The 21,366-nt window shown below is 39.8% G+C and overlaps 1 protein-coding gene and 1 long non-coding RNA gene across 4 annotated transcripts in view; one reads left to right on the top strand and one right to left on the bottom strand.

Moving 5' to 3' along the window:
• The window catches only part of LOC122552794 (synaptotagmin-14), a 229,584-nt gene extending 215,760 nt beyond the window's left edge, over nt 1–13,824 (bottom strand). Inside the window, exon 1 of one of the 3 annotated variants that reach the window (XM_043695732.2) lies at nt 13,671–13,824. In XM_043695732.2, coding sequence (XP_043551667.1) covers nt 13,671–13,683 — 13 coding nt within the window. In that variant the 5' untranslated portion in view covers nt 13,684–13,824. The remainder of the gene's footprint in view (nt 1–13,670) is intronic. The other 2 variants (XM_043695733.2, XM_087991305.1) reach the window with 2 other exon arrangements.
• Nucleotides 13,825–13,887: 63 nt separating this feature from the next.
• LOC148148948 (uncharacterized) lies at nt 13,888–16,925 on the top strand. The gene is made up of 2 exons (XR_015758430.1): nt 13,888–14,034; nt 16,608–16,925. It is a non-coding gene; the product is annotated as an uncharacterized LOC148148948 (long non-coding RNA).
• The last annotated feature ends 4,441 nt before the right edge of the window (nt 16,926–21,366 follow it).

The raw sequence follows: 21,366 nt of genomic DNA, 5'->3' as shown, positions 1-21,366 counted from the left end.
CGTATTGATAAAACAGTCTGTGACGGCAAAGATATAGGGTTGGAGTCTCAGGTGAGTCTCAGGTTGGACTAAATGTGATGCTGAAGTTGGAAACATTATGGTTTGATATAAAACAAGTCTTCCCGAAGTTTATTTGGAGGAACTCAAGGATGCAGTATGACAGTATAAAGACAGAGAAGATATAAAGTCATGGAAAAATACAGCTGTATGTCCATGTGGAACGGGATCACTGTTCTGTGCAAGAATTCACCAGGAAGTAGAGGAGGAAAAACTGGAGACTAAGGATAGGTGAGTCCAACTATGACAGTTTTGAGACAGGAATGAAAAGCTTTAGCTGGAGCTACTCTACCCACGTTTAGATAGACAGGAGTGAAACCATTGGAAAATGATGGAAAAACAGTAGAAGCAGTTAATATTGTCGACAATGTCAAAGGTAACATTTGGCAAAGAATAGAACATAATGTTCACAATCAGAGAATATAATTTGTGACTTTCATTAGAACAATGTGCTGTGATGAGGTAAAAATCTCACTGAAGATTTGTGGGAAATTTGGGACATAGTTTTGGGAAGTGACAGCACATGCAAGAACTTTAGCGAGAAAAAGCAATAATGGGGTTGCAGGCCATAGTAATCTGTTATGAAGGGTGATGATGGCAGCAATTATCAAGAGGACAAGAAGAGAATAATTCAACTGAACAATAGATGTGTCTCATGGACAAGATAAACTAGAGAAAGATACAAGTTCATAGCTTGGGGAAGGCAAACACTAGGGGGATGAAGGAGGTAATGCACAGTGGAAAAAGGGAAAGAGATGCAACATAGTAGAAACATCTCATTAGAAGTTCATGAACATCATTCATGGCAAGAATTTAAGGAGATAGTTAATTATTCTTGTCTTTGTAGGATATTCTCGAAGGAATGAATTTTTTTGATAGAGGACAGCAAGGCCCAAAGTTCAATGTGGTCCATTCAGTTCTAACAATGGATGGTGAATACAGCTGCACACTCGATACTTTCACATCCATGACTATTGAACTTGAAGAAACAAGACAAGGGTTGTCAATAGAAATAACCAAGATGAGAGAAAGCAAGGGTTCCACAGAATGCAAGGGCACCATAGGTGAAGGTGAAGCAGTTGAGCAAATCAAACAGCTGCAGAAATAGATTGTTGATTGGAGGTACTCACATTGGATAGTTTAGAGTTTAAATATGCAAGTTTTGAGGGTTCATGTGCTTTTAGTGAAAAAAAATCAACACTTTATGTTGGGATACTGGTCCCTTTAAGAACTAGATTTATCTAGATGTTGATGTCTGGTAAAGCACCTGGGTCTCCACATTAATGATCATGTAACCAAGTTGCCTGGGAGATAAACAATGAAAAAGTGGTCAACCTGAAGTTAGTTATACAAGAAACCATGGAATGTGGAGTTGTTTCGAGGTAGGGTTTGTTAGAATTTAGAACAATCTGGCTGCAGAACAAGGCACATCTCTATCTAGTACAGTTACTTTACAATTCCATGTGTTGGATCACAGAGTTTCATAACCCTTGTTACTGAAGAACTGCCAACAGTGAATTAATCTTCTAGGGATAACCAAACTGAAAAGAGAGAGGGTTTTAGATGCAAGATTCCAAAGTTAAAGAATACCGGAACCAGGAAAGTTCTAACTCTAGGTGGCTACATACAAAACGTATGCAACACTGTTTTGAATTTGGGACATACAACTATGGGACAATTATAGAGGATTTGAAGGGAAAACCTTACAGCAAAATAGTGGTAAGCCAAAGAAATCTCAAGCTTTACATGAATCTTCAAAGTAGTTACTCATACCAAGCGGTTAATTTTCCAATTTCAGATAAGTCTCTGAACTGAAGTTGCAATGGTGAGAGTCAAATAGATGTAGAAGAAAGTAAATCTGGTTTCAGGTATAAGTACCAGTGTTCATTCTACTTTAAACATTTTTAATGTAAGTGACTATTCAAGAAAGATTGCAGATATTAATATTCATGTTCCATGATTTTTTTTGCAATAAAATTCTTTGGATTTTAACCATGAACCTTGAGGCTATTTTCTTTTAGTAAATACTTCTGTTTTCCAATGCCAAATAAACATGTTACCGAGATCATAACATGTAAATAACTTGGAAAGTTTTTCTAGTAGAAAGAAGTGAGGTTGGATTTATGGATTTATGAAAGTTAACAAACTGACTGTGATCATGATCAAGGCATGGCAGTAGAAAGGCCACAATAGGACCGATGATTGCAATTTTTCAGAAAGGTTTCCATTGACACAAAACGGTAACAATGTTTAGTAGCAAGTCAACAGTAATACAACTCAGAACTTTAATCTCAATCCAACATCTGAGCAATGAGTAATCAAACAGAACATAGAAACTGGGAGCAGGAGTCAGCCACTCAGTCCTTCAAAGCTGCTCAGCCATTCAATATGATCATGGCTGATCATCCAACACAGTACCCTGCTCCCAATTTCTCCCCTCATCGTTTGATTTATTTGATCCCTTTAGCCCTGACAACTATATCTAACTCCTTCCTGAAAATATTCAATGTTTTATCCTCAACTACATTATGTGGTAAAGAATTCCACAGGGTCACCATTCTTTGGGGTGAAGAAATTACTGATCCCAACTCGAAATGGTCTACTCCATATCCTTAGACTGTAGCCACTGGTTCTGTTCTCCCTGATAATCGGGAATAAACTTCTTACATTTACCTTGTTTAGTCCTGTTACAATTTTATAGATCTCTATGTGATTCTCCCATCGTTCTTCTAAACTCCAGTGAATATTGTCCTAACCAATCCAGTCTCTCTTCATATGTCAGTCCTGCAGTCCCAGAAATCAGAGTTGAAAATGTGTTGCTGGAAAAGCGCAGCAGGTCAGGCAGCATCCAAGGAGCAGGAGAATCGATGTTTCGGGCATGAGCCCTTCTTCAGGAATGAGGAAAGTATGCCAAGCAGGCTAAGATAAAAGGTAGGGAGGAGGGACTTGGGGGAGGGGCGTTGGAAATGCGATAGGTGGAAGGAGGTTAAGGTGAGGGTGATAGGCCCCTCATAATTTTGTAAATATCTATAAGGTCACCCCCCAGCCTCTGACGCTCCAAGAAAAACAGCCCCATCCTGTTCAGCCTCTCCCATATAGCTCAAATCCTCCAACCCTAACAACATCCTTGTAAATCTTTTCTGAACCCTTTCAGGTTTCACAACATCTTTGCGATAGGAAGGAGACCAGAATTGCATACAATATTCCAACAGCGGCCTAAACAATGTCCTGTATAGCCGCAACATGACCTCCCAACTCCTGTACTCAATACTCTGACCAATAAAGGAAAGCAAACCAAACACCTTCACTATCCTATCTACCCGTGATTCCACTTTCAAGGAGCTATGAATCTGTACTCCAAGGTCTCTTTGTTCAGCAACACTCCCTAGGACCTTACCATTAAGTGTATAAGTCCTGCTAAGATTTGCTTTCCCAAAATACAGCACCTCGCATTTTTCTGAATTAAACTCCATCTGCCACTTCTCAGCCCATTGGCCCATCTGGTCCAGATCCTGTTGTAATCTGAGGTAACCCTCTTCGCTGTCCACTACACCTCCAATTTTGGAGGAGTAGTGGACAGCGAAGAGGGTTACCTCAGATTCTCAAAATACCTCAGATTACCTCAAAATCTGCAAATTTACTAACTGTACCTCTTATGCTCGCATCCAAATCATTTACGTAAATGATAACAAGTAGAGGACCCAGCACCGATCCTTGTGGAACTCCACTGGTCACAGGCCTCCAGTCTGAAAAACAACCCTCCACCACCACCCTCTGTCTTCTACCTTTGAGTCAATTCTGTATCCAAATGGCTAGTTCTCCCTGCATTCCGAGAGATCTAACCTTGCTAACAGTCTCCCATGGGGAACCTTGTCGAACGCCTTACTGAAGTCCATATAAATCACACCTACTGCTCTGCCCTCATCAATCTTCTTTGTTACTTCTTCAAAAACTCAATCAAGTTTGTGAAACATGATTTCCCACGCACAAAACCATGCTGACTATCCCGAATCAGTCCTTACTTTTCCAAATACATGTACATCCTGTCCCTCAGGATTCCCTCCAACAACTTGCCCACCACTGAGGTCAGGCTCACCGGTCTATAGTTCCCTGGCTTGTCTTTACCGCCCTTCTTAAACAGTGGCAACATGTTTGCCAATCTCCAGTCTTCTGGCACCACACCTATGACTATTGATGATACAAATGTCTCAGCAAGAGGCCCAGCAATCACTTTCCTAGCTTCCCACAGAGTTCTCAGGTACACCTGATCATGGCCTGGGGATCTATCCACCTTTAACCGTTTCAAGACATCCAGCACTTCCTCCTCTGTAATCTGGACATTTTGCAAGATGTCACCATCTATTTCCCTACAGTCTATATCTTCCATATCCTTTTTCACCGTAAATACTGATGCAAAATATTCATTTAGTATCTCTCCCGATTTCTGTGGCTCCACACAAAGGCCGCCTTGCTAATCTTTGAGGGGCCCTATTCTCTCCCTAGTTACCCTTTTGTCCTTAATATATTTGTAAAAATGCTTTGGATTCTCCTTAATTCTATTTGCCAAAGCTATCTCATGTCCCCTTTTTGCCCTCCTGATTTCCCTCTTAAGTATATTCCTACTTCCTTTATACTCTTCGAAGGATTCACTGTGTTTCCTTCTTTTTCTTAACCAAACCCTCAATTTCTTTAGTCATCCAGCATTCCCTATACCTACCAGCCTTTCCTTTCACCCTAACAGGAATATACTTTTTCAGGATTTTCGCTATCTCATTTCTGAAGGCTTCCCATTTTCCAGCCATCCCTTTACCTGCGAATATCTGCCTCCAATCAGCTTTCAAAAGTTCTTGCCTAATACCATCAAAATTGGCCTTTCTCCAATTTAGAACTTCAACTTTTAGATCAGGTCGATCGTTTTCCATCACTATTTCAAAACAAATAGAATTGTGGTCACTGGCCCCAAAGTGCTCCTCCACTGACACCTCAGTCACTTACCCTGCCTTATTTCCCAAGAGTAGGTCAGGTTTTACACCTTCTCTAGTAGGTACATCCACATAGTGAATCAGAAAATTGCCTTTACGCACTTAAGAAATTCCTCTCCATCTAAACCCTTAACACTATGGCAGTCCCAGTCAAGGTTTGGAAAGTTAAAATCACCTACCATAACTACCCTATTATTCTTACAGATAGCTGAGATCTCCTTACAAGTTTGTTCATCAATTTCCCTCTGACTATTAGGGTGTCTATAATACAATCCCAATAAGGTGATCATCCCTTTCTTACTTCTCAGTTCCACCCAAATAACTTCCCTGGATGTATTTCCGGGAATATCCTCCCTCAGCACAGCTGTAATGCTATCCCTTATCAAAAATGCCACTCACCCTCCTCTCTTGCCTCCCTTTCTATCCTTTCTGTAGCATTTGTATCCTGGAACATTAAGCTGTCAGTCTTGCCCATCCCTGAGCCATGTTTCTACATACACTCTTCAAACATGTGCCACTGCCTATCCACTGTCACCAATTTAGTAATATATAGAATTTACCATCGCCAGCTTGGTTTCTTTTGTTTAGATTCAGGACCCTAGTCTCAGAATCAACTGCGTAACTCTCCATCTCAATGAGGAATTCTACCACATTATAGTCAATCATCCCCAAGGGGCCTCACACAGTTAAGTGTGCCAATTATTCCTTTCTCATTTACACAAGTATAGATTGGCCTGTCCTCGAAGTTGTTCCTCAACAAACTAATTAAGGTAGAGAGATCATAATAATTTATCAAGGTGATAGTCTCAAAACAGACAGTAAGGAAGATTTTACAAATACAGAACAGTATAGTGGGGTTACATGTAGCATGATGTGAACCCAAGATCACAGTTGAGGCTGTCTTTGTGGGTATGGAACTTGGCTATCAGTTTCTGCTCAGTGATTCTACGTTGTTGTCTGTCTCGAAGGCCACTTTGGAGGACGCTTACCCAAAGATTGGAAGCTGAATGCCATTGACTGCTGAAGTGTTCCTGTCTGGCAATTATTGCGCAGTTGCCATTCATTCATTGTCATAGCAAGCATAAAGACAGTCTCAACTGTGATCTTGGGTTCATGTAGTGCTACATGTTACCTCACCCCCACCCCCCAACTGTTCTGTATTTGGAAAATCTTCCTTACTGTTCTGTTTTGACACAATCACCTTGATACCTTGTTATGATCTCTCTCTACCTTAATTAGTGTGTACAGTTTTGGTTTACTTGTTACTTTGGTTACAAGCTCAGCATGCAACTCTTATACTATCATGTTATTCTAGCCATTTAGTTTGTCTCCAGCACCATCTTACTTTTAAATTTTTGTAATTATCTCTCTGTGTCAATTAATTGGATCATAGGTTATCCATAAACTTGTTATTCAGCTGTTGATGCTTTACTCACATCGTCTGATACTTTTGATCACCTACAGAGACTTGTTATTCAGTCGGTCGACACTCCACTTACACCATTTGTACTATCTTTTGATCTCTCTGTATATAAATTTTCTACCTATGTGCTTTCCTTCACTTCACCTGACGAAGGAGCAGCACTCCGAAATCTTGTGATTTCAAATAAACCTGTTGGACTATAACTTTGTGTCATGTGACTTCTGACCTCCTTTATGGCATTATTGCTGATTTGAATTGCCCAATCTATGTGCAGATTAAAGTCAACTGTACCTTTATTGCTTGCATCCCTAATTTCCTTTTTAATGCCTTCTCCAATATTACCAGTAGAGTTTGGGGGTCTGTATGCAACAACTACTACAGTTTTCTGCCCTTTGGTTCTCCTAAGCTCTACCTTTTTAAATTCTTCTTTACTTGAGCTAATATCCTTTTTCACTATTGCGTTAATTTATTCTTTAACCAGCAATACTACCCCAACTTTTTTTCTTCTTTGTCCATCCTTCCCAAAAACTGATTATTCCTGTGTAATCAGTTCCCACCCCTGATCACGCTTCAGCCAGATAGACTCACAGAGAGTCATTGAGTCATACAGCTCAGAAACAGACTGCTTCAGTCCAACCAGTCTATGCCAACCGAGTTTCCCAAACTAAAACTAGTCCCATTTGCCTGCCTTTGTATCGGTACAAATATCTTTTCAATGTTATAACTGTACCAGCATCTACCACTTCCTCTGGCAGTTCATTCCAGTTACCAACCACTCTCTGTAAAAAAGTTGCCCCTCATTTCCTTTTTAAATCTTTCTCCTCTCAACTTAAAAATATGCCCCCTAGTTCTGAACTCCCCCACCTTAGGGAAAAGAACTTTGCTCATCACCTTTTCTGCCCCTCATGATTTTATAAACCTCTATAAGGTCACCCCTCCATTTCCTAAGCTCTAGTGAAAAAAGTCCCAGTCTATCCTGCCATTTATATTACTCAAAACCTCCATTCCTGGCAACATCCTGGCAAATCTTTTCTGAACCCTCTCCAGTTTAATAATATCCTTCCTATAACAGGGTTACCAGAACTGCAGAAGAGGCCTCAGCATTGTCCTGTACAACCTCAACAAGATGTCCCAAATCCTATACTCTAAAGTCTGAACAATGAACACTCTCTTAACCACCCTATCTACCTGTGACGCAAATTTCAAATAATTATGTACCTGAACCCCCAAGTCTCTCTGATCAACAATACTCTCCAGGGCCTTACCATTAACATTGTAAGTCCTATCCTGTTTGTCTTACCAAAATGCAACATCTCACACTTATCCAAATTAAACTCTATCTGCCAGCCCTCAGTCCATTGGCCTAATTGATCAAGATCCCTTGTAATCTTAGATAACCTTCTTCACTGTCCACTGTACCACCAATTTGGTGTCATCCGCAAGCTTACTTACCATGCTTCCTAAATTCTCATCCAAATATTTTATATAAATAACAAACAACAGTGGACCCAGCACCAAGCCCTGCTGTTCACAGGCCTCAGTCCAAGAAACAATCCTTCACCACAATCCTCTGTTTTCTACCATCCAGCCAATTTTGTATCCAATTGGGAAGGTCTCCCTGAATCCCATGTGATCTAATTTTACTAACCAGTTTACAATGTAGAACCTTGTCAAAGATTCACTAAAGTCCATGTGGACAACATTTACTGCTCTGCCCTCATCTATTTTCTCGGTCATAGCCTCAAAAAAACTCAATCAAGTTTGTAAGACACTATTACAACTATATCACAACTATTTATCCACTTTATTGTGAATGTCCTGTGCAGTAAAACACAAGGTCTTAAGACTTGTCCTTTGAATATCCTTGTCCCATTCTCATTATTTTGTCCCATGGTCCTGTTTGATTCTTGCCCATAAACTCTCTTTCTTTCACTTTTCCTAGTAGCTATTCTGTATTTTGTTTTTGCCTTTGTTTCCCTCTCCCTGTCTCCCTCTATGTTCAAATTACCCTGCCATTTTAGTTTAAATGCTGCCCAACCACACTCCCCAGGAGAGATTCACTCATGCACTGATGAGTCGTTTCAGCAGCTGCGGGCAGGTATTGAAGTCTTTCACCTTCTAATAGTGAACGGAAAAATATGGGGAGTAAAACATTGCAAATTTTGTCTGCAATATATTTAATAATTTGAGAAAATTGATGCTTCTAATAATAGATATGTACAAAACCTCTTTATGGTTACCTTACTGTGACCCAGAAAGAAATTCAACAAATATATAACTTCAATCAGAAACTGATACCTGCTGTGTTCTTGTAACTTATGTGAATTAGCTGATCAAAAGTCATTAAGTAATGCTGAATGAAGGAAGAATCAGACATTGAAACAGCTCAAAACGTCAGCAAGAGAAAAATTTACAGCCTAACACAACCATCGTGGACTAGCTTCAGTCTTGTTTTTTTATGATTATTTTCCAATTTCCTTGCTAATTTTCATGCTGATCTTTTTTTATTTGATGCATTTTCACACAAAGATTATCAATCACATTCATCTTAGAAAAGTCACCAATATACGAAGCAACTATGCCCACTCTTCAATGTCTAACTTAGTATCAGCAAATTCATTCTCCAAAGAGAATGAGCAGTTGGCAACATTTCTTCCTTTAAGAAAAATATGAGAAAAAGTAATCAAAGATGAACATTAAACCTCAAGTATTTACAAATCAGAATTTATTTACTGATAACTCATGATTCACCTCCTACTAATGGCCTTACTTCTATTTGAGTTAGTTGTGAAGTTAAGATAAACATTTATATAATAATTGCTGCAATTTAAAAATCTGCTTACAGTAGTTAATCTTTATTTTTATGCATTAAATTTATATATTTACTATACTTAAACTTTCCATTAATTTATGCAAATTAGGAAACTTGATTTTGAAAACAATGACAGTTTTCAGAAGCACAGAATATTCTGCTGCAAAAATGTCATGACTTCACTCAATTTGGCAGTTTCTACAAACAAGCAGAATTTCATCAGACCTAACATGCATACATCAGCATTACCCTAAAAAAAATTGTCCACAGTTTTAAATTTTCTTTTCATTCTGATACTATCTTAACTGACAGACAAAGTCATGTAACCTATTTTATAAGATTTTATTATGCACATTTACTTTTGCATGGAAAGCCTGTAGAAGTCATTTGTGAAATTTTTGTTTGTGAAACCACTAAATACAGTGTGATATCACAACTTAAAAATACAATATTCTGTACTTCACATTAATTTTCAGCTTGCACCATATGTTCCACATACAGTTCCTGTTACTATTTCTTTCCACTTACAAATATTCACATGTAACACAGAAATTGCTTTACAGGTTCCAGAATGAAACAGCTGCCTTACTTTGAAGCTGGTTAAATAGTTTTCATGCTTGCCATTCTCCAGGTCATTAAAAGTTGGAAAATGATAACATAACAGGTTAACCCAAATTGCAATCTCCATAAAAATCTAATCACAATACAATAACTAAACATCAACATTCTAATACCATATGAAGATTTTACTGCAAAAAAGGCTGTCAACATGTCAAAGCCAGAAAAAAAGGTTATTTAACAAACCTCCCCTCTTTGACCCATACTGTGGGCTGGAATTTAAAGTGCACCCCCTTTCAAAGTAAAAATCAGCAGGAAACCATCCATCCTAAAGCTAGTTGCTCAAAAACCATACTATAAGCAGTCCCAACGAAGCCCAGAATGGCACATAAGCCCAGGGTAATGGTGGGACCAGGCCAACATGCCCCAGTGAGAAGGAGGAAGAGGATGGAGAGTCTGGGATAGTCGGCCATGGCTGACCCTGATCCCTTAATATCCTTTCATCTACCTTTAGTATGTTTAATTTTTAAATATCATAAGATAAAAATTGTACAATCTTTTTCTTTCCCTAAAACACGAACAGGAGGCCAAATGCAGTGATTTAGCACACTTTTCAGGAATACTGCACCTTGGAAATGCTAAAGCTGGAAAAGAAACAAATTGACAAAGTTATTTTTGAACCACTTGTGTCCAATTCTACAAGGCCACTGAAAGCAACGAGTAACATCTTTAAGTAAACTTCACTGCTTGCCCTCCTGGCCAGCAATTCTGCATGGTATATTGTGAGCCAGGTAGCGGATTTAAAAGAACTATATAAAATACCAAACAGAGTCTACCACATGAATGAAGCAGGTTATATTGCTTAGTTACAATATTAGAATAAGAGCAGGTTATTCAGTCCGCTCGAGGCTACTCCACCATTCAGTGAGATCATGGCTGATCTGTGGCCTAACTCCATGTACCTGCCTTTGGCCCGTATCACTTAATACCTTTACTTAACAAAACTTTATCTATCTCCGATTTAAAATTAACAACTGATTCCACATTCACTGCTGTTTGTGGAAGAGAGTTCCAAAAGCTACCATCCTATGTGTGCAGACGTGCTTCCTAACATCTCTCCTGAACCATCAGCCCTAATTCTCAGACTATTCCCCCTAGTTCTAGAAGCTCAAAACAGTGGAAATAATTTATCTTTACCTACCCGGTCTTTTACTGTTAATATCTTGAAGACTTCGATCAGATCATCCTTTAACCTTCTAAATACTACAGAAAAATGGGCCTCACTTGTAAAATCTCTCCTCATAACTTAACCCCTGAAGTCAAGGTATCATTCTTGTAAACCTATGTGATGCTCCAAGGCCAATATGTCCTTCCTAAATTGTACGACCCAGATCCAGTCACAGTACTAAGTGGTGTCTGATGAGGACTTTGCATTGCTGCAGCAAAACTTCTACATCATTGTATTCCAGTCTTTCAGATATGAAGGCCAGCATTCCATAGGCTTTCTTGATTAATTTCTGTACTTGTTTGTTTCATTTTAAAGATCCATGCACCTGAGCCCCCAGTCTCTTTATTTAACTTTATAAAAAGTATCCTGATCTATTCTTTTTCAGTCCAAAATGGATAGCTGCACATTTGCTTACATTGAACTCCACCTGGCACAGTTTTGTCCATTCACTTCACATAAAATAACAAAGAATATTGGTAGACTATCATCTAAATTATCTATAATGTACCTAACTGTGTGTCATCAGCAAATGCCATCTAATTTTGTGTCATCAGCAATGCTTATAGCAATTATGCAATGCTGGTATGCATCATTCTTATTTAACTTTGTTTTCAGTTTCAAATTTCCAAGAACAGAAATCTAAAATTTGTAGCATCCTTCTTTGTGTTAACAAGTTATTCATCTTCTCACTGAGTCAAAGTTGATGCAAAGCAAAAACATTCTTAAAGAGTGAGAGGCAAATTATAAGGTAACTTGGAAAAAAAAGTGTACACATCTGCACAAATTGTTTAGAAATTCATATCCAAGAAATTATACTAGTGAAAGGAAATTCAATTTTAATGTTGAGTAGATGTTTTTAAATTAATTTAAATCTAAAATTAGTTAAAATATAAGGTTGGCTTGCATGCAATAATGGATGACACTTAAAAGTATATAATTCCATAATATTCTGGGCTAATAAGATAGCTTTCTTAAAGGGGCAGGGAATGGGGCGAGAAGGATTTATTCCCATTGCATAAGTAAACTATGCAATCAAAATTGAATTTGTAGCTCAGGGATAAAAGTTGCTTACAACCTCCTGTTTATAATAATAACTTTTTCTTATGATGCAGTATTAATATATCCAAGTACAGATTAGATTAGATTAGATTAGATTACTTACAGTGTGGAAACAGGCCCTTCGGCCCAACAAGTCCACACCGACCCGTCGAAGCGCAACCCACCCATACCCCTACATTTACCCCTTTAACCTAACACTACGGGCAATTTAGCATGGCCAATTCACCTGACCCGCACATCTTTGGACTGTGGGAGGAAACCGGAGCAACCGGAGGAAACCCACGCAGACACGGGGAGAATGTGCAAACTCCACACTGTTAGTCGCCTGAGTCGGGAATTGATGTTCTATATATTAATTAGTCATCAAGTAAACTCAACTTTCCCAATTATTCCAACACTGCTTTTTTTGAAGAAACCTAAAATAGAAACATGAGCCACAACAGCATTTTTATTGCACATATAAAATTTGTGTATCAACCTGAAAATCTCAGTGACTTGTACAATCTACAGAACTTTTTTTTAAAATGTAGATTCTTAGAAAAAGGCAAATACACCAGAAAATAATTTAAAGAAGACATCTTTAAAATATCACTTTGGAAACTGGAGTTGTTCTTGTCAGCAGGAAAAACAACTGAAATTAATGACAGTGAGCAATTATTCTTCACAGTAACGTGCCATTAAATTCCAGATTTTAGAAAATATGAAGACAAAAGTGATCTTGAAATTATTAAGATAAAAGATTAAACTGGCAAAGGCCGTTTATCCTGCATTATAACTACAACCTGCTACAATAACCTTCTCACTTAAGTAGGAGTTCAGCTCTGAAACGCCAGTGAAACAAAAGTAACGTGGCAATGCCCATTTGTGATATCGTTTATTTCAGCGCAGTTCGTGAGAGATATAGTATGCCATCATGCTGCCACCATACAACATAAAATCATAGCATAACAAATGGCAAATGGGTATATAATAGGGACAACGTGCAAAATACTAAGGCTTTTCTGTTTGATGTGATCTAATTTCCCCCATCTTTAATCCTAACATTGACGCTCTCTATAAATGTGGGATGTGTTTGGGTAGCGGGGTCTGATAATTGGTGCAACAGGTTGAGACACTCTCGGACAGATACCTCGGGCAATGTACTGTGGTGCTCCAGATAAGGGATTCGGATGTGGCTGCGGTGGGGTCAAGGGAAGCCGGCTCGCACATTAACCCATCACTATCCACGCAATCGGTGTGGAAACAACGAGCAGACTGAACCGGCAAAGAGCCCGCTGGAACTTGGCCTGGTTGGTGCTTGCGGCTGCAGCTTTCAGCACCTCGCCAGGAGCGGACAGCAGCCGAGCCCCAGGCCCGGGTCCAACCCGCTGACAGACGATGGCGCCCCCGGGCTCTGGCCGGGCCGGCTCCGGCCCTGGCTGTCGGTCGGTGCTCCCGCCACTGCCGTCTCGCGCCTTCTCACAGACGCCCACCGTCCAGCCCTGGTAGTCAGGCCGAGCGAGCGGGAGAGTGGGCTGTCAGTGGGAGCTGGGTTCTTTGTGGCCCACTTACCATCAATCGCCATGATGCTGATGATCCATCCAGACCGACTCTGCCACTGCCTCCGCCACCGGGGAGCAGCTCGCTCGAACTGAAAGAGGCGGAGGGAAGAGAGGCTGCGGCGTCGCCACCGACAAACACCAACACAAACATGGAACCTTCCAGGCGGGCCGCGCGCCCGCCGCCTCGCGCGCGCGCACCCTCAGCTCGTACGCATTCACAAGCGAGAGCCGGCGTTCCTTCTGAAAGGCACTGTGCGCGTGCACCTCGTGACGTGAAGAGCTGGAGGAAAAGAGGGCCAGCTACATCTTGAGGGTGTGTAGGTGAGATGTAAAACATTGAAGGTGGACGGCTGCTTGAAAAAGTGGTGACAAAGGTAAAAAAAAACTTGTTTGTAAATAAGGGTATGGAGTACAAAAGCAAAAAGGTTACAATTAATCTTTATAAAACACCATTTTGAGATCAACTGAGAATTGTGCTCAGTTCTGGACACCACGCTCAGGAAGGGTATGAAGGACTTAGAGCTGTAAAACTTTGAAGGAGAAGGGTACCAAGTACTATATAACAAAAACGGAAATTGCTAGAGAAACTCAGTAGGTCTGGCAGCATCTTTGGAAAGAAAGCGGAGTTAACATTTTGAGTCAGGCAATTCTTTATCAGAAGAATTGGAGAAGTTGGGGCTTTTTTTTCCATGAAGAGAGGATGAAAAGGAGATTCATTAAGAGACATTCAAAGCTCTGAGAGTTCTGGACAGAGTAAAGAGAGATAAACTGTTGTCATGGGTAGGTAGATCAAGAACCAGAGGACAGCAATTTGAGGTGATTGGCAAACGAATTCCTGAAGAAGGGCTTATGCCCGAAACGTCGATTCTCCTGTTCCCTGGATGCTGCCTGACCTGCTGCGCTTTTCCAGCAACACATTTCCAGCTCTGATCTCCAGCATCTGCAGACCTCACTTTCTCCTCAAACGAATTTACAGCACTGTGAGAGATTTCTTCTGCAGTACATGGATAAGAATGCACTGCTGAAGAGTATGGTTGAGGCAGGTTTAATCATGGTGCCCAGGAGAGAATCAGATAACTACAGTATCTGAAAAAAAGAAACAGTGGCGCTACAAGATAAATGCAGGAACTAGGTAAGTTTACAGAAATTTGGTTTGGACAAAATAGGCCAAATGCCATCTTTATGTGCTATAATTATTCTGTGATTCTAAATACAGAAACAAACCATTGGGCCCAATTACTGCTAACAGTGCAAGTTCAGTTTCTAAATCAAGCTGGGGTAATCACGAACGCCTGTCTTTCCCCATGATGACCCTTGGATTAGACATACCACAAGGCATTGTCAATTACTTTTTGGACCCTGTGACAACTTTCACTTCACTGTGTATGCTTCTCTCTCATTTCTATTATGTTTTGATCTGCTGTGCTAATGTCTGTGTGACATTATCATCATCATTTTCATATCCCATTTTAGTCCAAATACAACCTCAGTGTATGAGAGACAAAATTGACACAAATTCAGTATGTGGGACACCAAGGGAAGATGAAGCTTCACTCAATGAGGGAGATAGCAATACTAATGGGGAACAAAAATAAATAACAACTCAATGCACAAGAGAAAGGAGCAAATGCAACTTTCAGTATGTGCTAGAGAGGAACAGGTAAAATTTGAGAATAGGTCAGTGTGATATAAACTGTACTGCCTCCTGCTGGCCAACTTCCAACTACAGAACAACCAATGGGCCTGCAAGGGAACATGGAAGCATAATGTGAAATTGTTGACCCCAAAACCTATTGAGGAACTCAAAGGGGTTTACAAAGTTTTAAAAAATCATGAAACCACTCTTTGCATCTTCAACATACTGGTGGGAAACAATCAAGAGATTCTTGATTCTTAAAGATATTCAGAAGAATGGAGAAAGATGGGGAAAAATGTCCAAACTCAAGAAAAGCATGCAGAACCTACTTCTGCTGCAGATAATGGTGTTCAATGTCAAGGTGATTCACTCCGAACAAATTTGTGCTGTACTGGGCAGGAAGATCTCTGACAGACTTGTGCTCTTCAGGGATATGATTGCCTCTGTGCAGGACATTGGGTGGAATGGGTATCTGCCTCATCAGCCTGCACCAGGAGAAGGCCTTTGATAGGATATCACACACTTACCTGTGGGACATGCTCTCCACATTGGCTTTGGGGAGAGAATCTACAATTGGACCTGACGGCTATACAGAATTGATTTAGAACTTTGTATGTACTATAGATTCTTTTAATAAATAAAGTGTATTTTGCAATTAAAAAGCCTGAGATTTATGTCTGTTTTTAACATCATTTATTTTAACTTTGAGCTTTTGGTTTTGAGTTAGTAGTGTGGCTTTTCTGTGTGTCTGAAGTTAATCATTAAATTGTATTTCTGTAGCTACGGTGATTTATTTTAAAATAATTTTTTGAGGTCTAGCTTTAGAATTAATGGGGCTTTGGGCACTTTGGTAGGGTTTTATGACTGTACAAGATAAATAAGGTCCAGGTTAGAAGGTCAGGAGAGTTTTTTTAAAGCTTAAGGGAAACACCCAATGCTTAGAAGAAGCAGTTTTCTTTTAGTTTTACAGTTTTGAGCAGTTCTGTGAAGAATGACTGTACAGACTAGTGTTCCTGAGAAGGAAGGATATAATGAAACTAGATTAGCTTAAAGAGTTAGTGATTATTCCTGAATAGAAGTGTTGTAATAAAACCCTGAAGAGTTTACTTAAAAGTGTGTGCATTTGATATATAATAGCTCCAGGAAGAAGCCATCTGAAGTTCCAGTCTACAAATTTAAGTCAGAAGTAACTCGAGCCTACTGAGGTATTAGTGACTGGGATTCTGTATAAATGGTGTTTTTGTGTACTATACAAGATGTGTTTTTGGGTACTTTACAAAAGCTGTTGGTTTTCTTTTTGTTTTGTTTTAGGTGAATCACCAGATTAATGTCAGCTGGTAGATGCCATAATGGTGACCACCCTAAGTAGCCACAGAAGTATGAGAAGCACCCACTATCTACATCAGCAAGGACATCTGCCTGCATCCTGTACATTAAATTGTCCAAAGAAAAGAAAGGAACAACAGCTAAAGGCCCTGAGTGATATACAGCATGTTATAGGAATGGTTAATATTTCATTAGGTTGGAGTAACTCCCCTCATATGGAAACTAGGACTTGAAGGATAATATTGTCAAGAATTATGTATTGATATTATTAACTAATTAAAGTGTGTTGATATAAATAAGATGCTTCAATGGAACAATGTGTGCTTATTGGAAATTGACATAGTGTTCAGCTGCTATGTTGCCTCAAAAGGATGGCAACATAAGGATAGAAAACCCAAAGATAATGTTGCCATGAAGACATTAGGAGTGATTTATATTTTAAATAGTTAAAGACCAACAGCACTAACCACCCCAAGTCAACTGGCACATTTAAATTTAATCAGCTAATTGCTGACTGGAAGAACCGTATACCTCTTATAGTACAGAGCCTTAAGAACAGAAAGAATATGTTTCAGTTACACTAATTCAGTTCTAAATTCATGACAAACATAAGTATAAATTGTTATTCCAGAAGAAATACTAAGGACTTGCAATTTGTGGCCTGGGGGTCAAAACATGCATTCAGAACTGTAGAGTTTCAAGAAACACGGCTTGGGATTTAATTGGTAATAGGGAATTGGATATTGAAAATGTTTTCTTCAAAAGTATATTCAGACATATGTACAAAGAGGTGAGTAGCCAGTGTTTGATTAATCTAGAACCAGGAAGGAGGGAAATATTGGCAACTCACCAAACTCAGGGAAATGCTTTGAGTATATCTTATCCAAACAAATTGTAAAAATGCTTCCTTGGCCTTGGCAGAATTGGCACTACCATACTTGTACTTTTTAAGCTTAGATTCCCTAGAGTGGAAACAGGTAATTTGGCCCAACAAGTCCACACCAACCCTCTAAAGAATAACCCACCCAGACACATTTCCCTCTGACTAATGCAACAAACACTACAGCCACTTTAGCATGGCCAACTTACCTGACCTGCAGATCTTTGGACCATGGGATGAAACCCACGCAGACATGGGGAGAATGTGTAGACTCCACACAGATGGTCGCTCGAGGCTGGAATTGAACCCGGGTCCCTGATACTGTGAGGCAGTAGTGCTACCACTGAGCCACTGTGCTGCCCATAATACCACCAGGGTCCCAACCCTGTACAGTTTACCAAGTTGAAGTTAGCAAAAAGCTTAATGAATTTGATTATATTGCATACCAGGACATGCCATTGAATGCAGTCCCAGATGGGGAACTAAATTGGAGATGTGCAGCATCCACCAAGATTCCCTCATGGAGTGAGTGCATCATGACCCTGAGGCCAACTTGGGATTTTAACACAATTAATACTGAGGCTGGTTATGCCATGAAAGTAATAAATGTCAGCTATATATTAACACAGACTGCCCCCTATTTATGTGGGGGAAAATACAGTGTAATTACCAATTGAAGGTCTTTTAGTTACACAGACAAAATCAATGAGATACCCTACCCAATTTTCTGCTTTACCCACAAATCTGGGTCAGATGTGGATGCAAGGAACTGATCAACATATTATGTTGAAACTCTATTAAAATACACATGAAATACAGGACTATGTCAAATTGTTTGACTATGAGGTGTCACCTTTACCAAAGAACCTATCTGAATGTAGCAAGAACATTGCGAATCTTTTTAGAGTGCTATAACCTGGTGCTGAAGAATTGGACCACTAAGAAAAACATTGAGAACAGTAAAACTACCAATTAGGTGACAAAATTTGTGGAACTGGGTAATTAATGCACAATTCTGTACTTAAATACTGATTATCTCACATAAGTTGGTAATCATACGATTTGTAATCACTTTGTGCCTGCTTCCCAAAGCCTATGATAGGAGGCAGTGATGGCTGGTTGACAGGTTCGCTAACAGTTGCCTAGAAACAAGGAAAAGGTGAGTGCTGTACTTAGAGGGATGTAGCTGCAGATAATTCAAAATTCAGGCTCCACCCTATCATTAGAGATACAGATTAGCCATAGGTGATGCAAGGTAAAAGCTTTGGGATATAACACTGGACCCCTTTTGGGTAAAGCATTCATTAGGGTGGCTTCCTAGCTCAGAGGGTTTGGCCAGGTCCAAAAATGGGTTTTAAAGGGAGACAATTGATTAAGCTTATTGCTTAAATGCACACTAATAGCTTAGAATAGACAAAAGTAGCTATGAGCATTTTCACAAGACATCCGTGCAATTGGTATAGCCTTGTATATTGATAAGGGTATGTAATGTAAATGCTAAGATAGATAATGTCAAGCAAACTGTAAAACATTTTAAGTATGAATCGGTCAACAATTGTCATAAAATCCCATCCAGTTCACTAATAAACTTTAGGGAAGGCAATCTGCTAACTTTATCTGATCTAGTCTATATGTAACTCCAGTTACCCAGTAAAGTATTTGATTTTTAACTGCCCTCTGAAATGTCCCAGCAAGCTACTCAGTTTCAGGGCAATGGACAACAAATATAATCCACACATATCATGAAAGAATTTTTTAAAAACTAAAGAAATGGCCAGTGCAGCTGGACAACTCTTGTGGAGAGAGTAGTAGGTATGACATTGTGGAGTGGGCAATGTCTCAAATTAACCCTGAGACATTGACCCCAGAGAGGGTTGGAGGGTTTGAGCTATAGGGAGAGGCTGAATAGGCTGGGGTTATTTTCCTTGGAGCATTGGAGGCTGAGGGGTGACCTTATAGAGATTTATAAGATCATGAGCATGGATAGGCTAAATAGACAAGGTCTTTTATCTGGGGTGGGGGAGTCCAAAACTAGAGGGCATAGGTTTAAACTGAAAGGAGCAAGATTTTAAAGGGACCTAAGGGGCAACTTTTTCACACAAAGGTTGGTGCATGTAAGGAAAAAGCTGCCCAAAGAAGTGGTGGAGGCTGGTATAATTACAACATTTAAAAGGCATCTGGATGGGTACATGAATAGATAGCGTTTAAAGCGATATAGGCCAAATGCTGGCAAATGGGACTAGATTAATTCAGGATAGCTGGTCAGCATGGACAAGTTGGACCAAAGGATCTGTTTCCATGCTGTACATCTCTATGACTGCTGGGAGTTTGCTCTATGCATCTATTGGGGTCCAGATACCACAGGGGGCCTGCAGGCTGATAGCAATTAAACAGATTTTATGCGTTGGACTTTATGGAGAGGGCAGAAGGATGGAAAATCAGCTGGAAGCTGACCTTGTCCTTACAAGCCCACCCTAAAGCTATAAAAAAGCTACAGGTGCTTAATTGACTAATAGTGGGACTTACACCCCTCATTTAGGGGGGATCCATTCTGTAGGAGCTGCTGGCCATGGTGATTCTTCAGAGTTCAGTGGTAGCTGCAAGAAGTGACCTTAGGAATATCATGATTTCCTGAGGAGGTGAGTATCAGGGCTTTAGGGAAGGAAGGGACCTAGCCAATGCAGGGAGGGTGAGAGAGATTGGTGGAAGAGAGGCTCTGTTGAACAGATGATACAGCAGGCAAGAGTAGGTAGTATCTTGGTGGATGCCCTCAATGCATTCAGAGCGATCACCTGCATGAATGTTCTCCCTTCCTTTCTCTGTGTAATTGTTCCGTAGACTTTTTAAAATGAATCCATTCCCACCCAGCTGCCCAACCCAGCCATATAATGGCATTGACAGGATATTTTGTGGGTCAATAGACCTGTTAAACACTCTGAATTGAGCTTTATTTTTTATTTAAATATGGTGTGCAGGAACTCAATTTTGGTGCCCACCTACCTATGTTTTATGTGGGTGAGCTCAAGTGAGCAGGACAATCATAGACTCATCACTACCTGACCTGTTTTACATGCCACCCCATCTCCCCTCACTGAAAAAATGTCCAGCATTAGCATGTAAAATCTAGTCCATTGTCTTAAGATTCATGTAATTTTTATATGGACGTCATTCCTGATTAATTTTTGATCATACTTTTCTTTCAATGCTTTAGCCCATTTGGTTATTTTCTATGCCCAAAGTGCAAGATTTTATACAAAACTATAATAAATGACATGTTTTCAGAGATAAGACCATAAGACATAGGAGTGGAAGTAAGGCCATTCAGCCCATCGAGTTCACTCCACCATTCAATCATGGCTGATGGGCATTTCAACTCCACTTGCCTGCATTCTCCCCGTAGCCCTTAATTCCTTGTGACATCAAGAATTTATCAATCTCAGCCTTGAAGACATTTAGCGTCCCGGCCTCCACTGCACTCCGCGGCAATGAATTCCACAGGCCCACCACTCTCTGGCTGAAGAAATGTCTCTGCATTTCTGTTCTGAATTTACCCCCTCTAATTCTAAGGCAGAATTTCTATTTTCATTTTGGAAGCAGGTTAGACAGTATTTGGACAATTTTCAAAATTGCATGTCAAAAGTCTATTTTGTTCCTATTTTCAATAGTATTAATCTTTGTTGATATTTTTGTGTCATTCATAAATATTTCTTCCATAATATTGATGAAATCACTGGAGGATATTTCCCATCCTATTTAATCTGGCATGTGGGTCACTGCAATTTTGATTGGAATCATACAAATCAACCCATCAGAAACAGGAAAGCCTCTATTAGCCTGTAGAAATTGGTTCAATGCTGTCTTAAG

The sequence above is a fragment of the Chiloscyllium plagiosum genome, unplaced genomic scaffold (genome assembly GCF_037043375.1).
Source record: "Chiloscyllium plagiosum isolate Xiang-an unplaced genomic scaffold, Cpla_swu_hap1 HiC_scaffold_10, whole genome shotgun sequence".
NCBI lineage: Eukaryota > Metazoa > Chordata > Chondrichthyes > Orectolobiformes > Hemiscylliidae > Chiloscyllium > Chiloscyllium plagiosum.
Note: the sequence above shows the minus strand (reverse complement) of the source record. Positions and strands in the feature narration are given on the sequence as shown.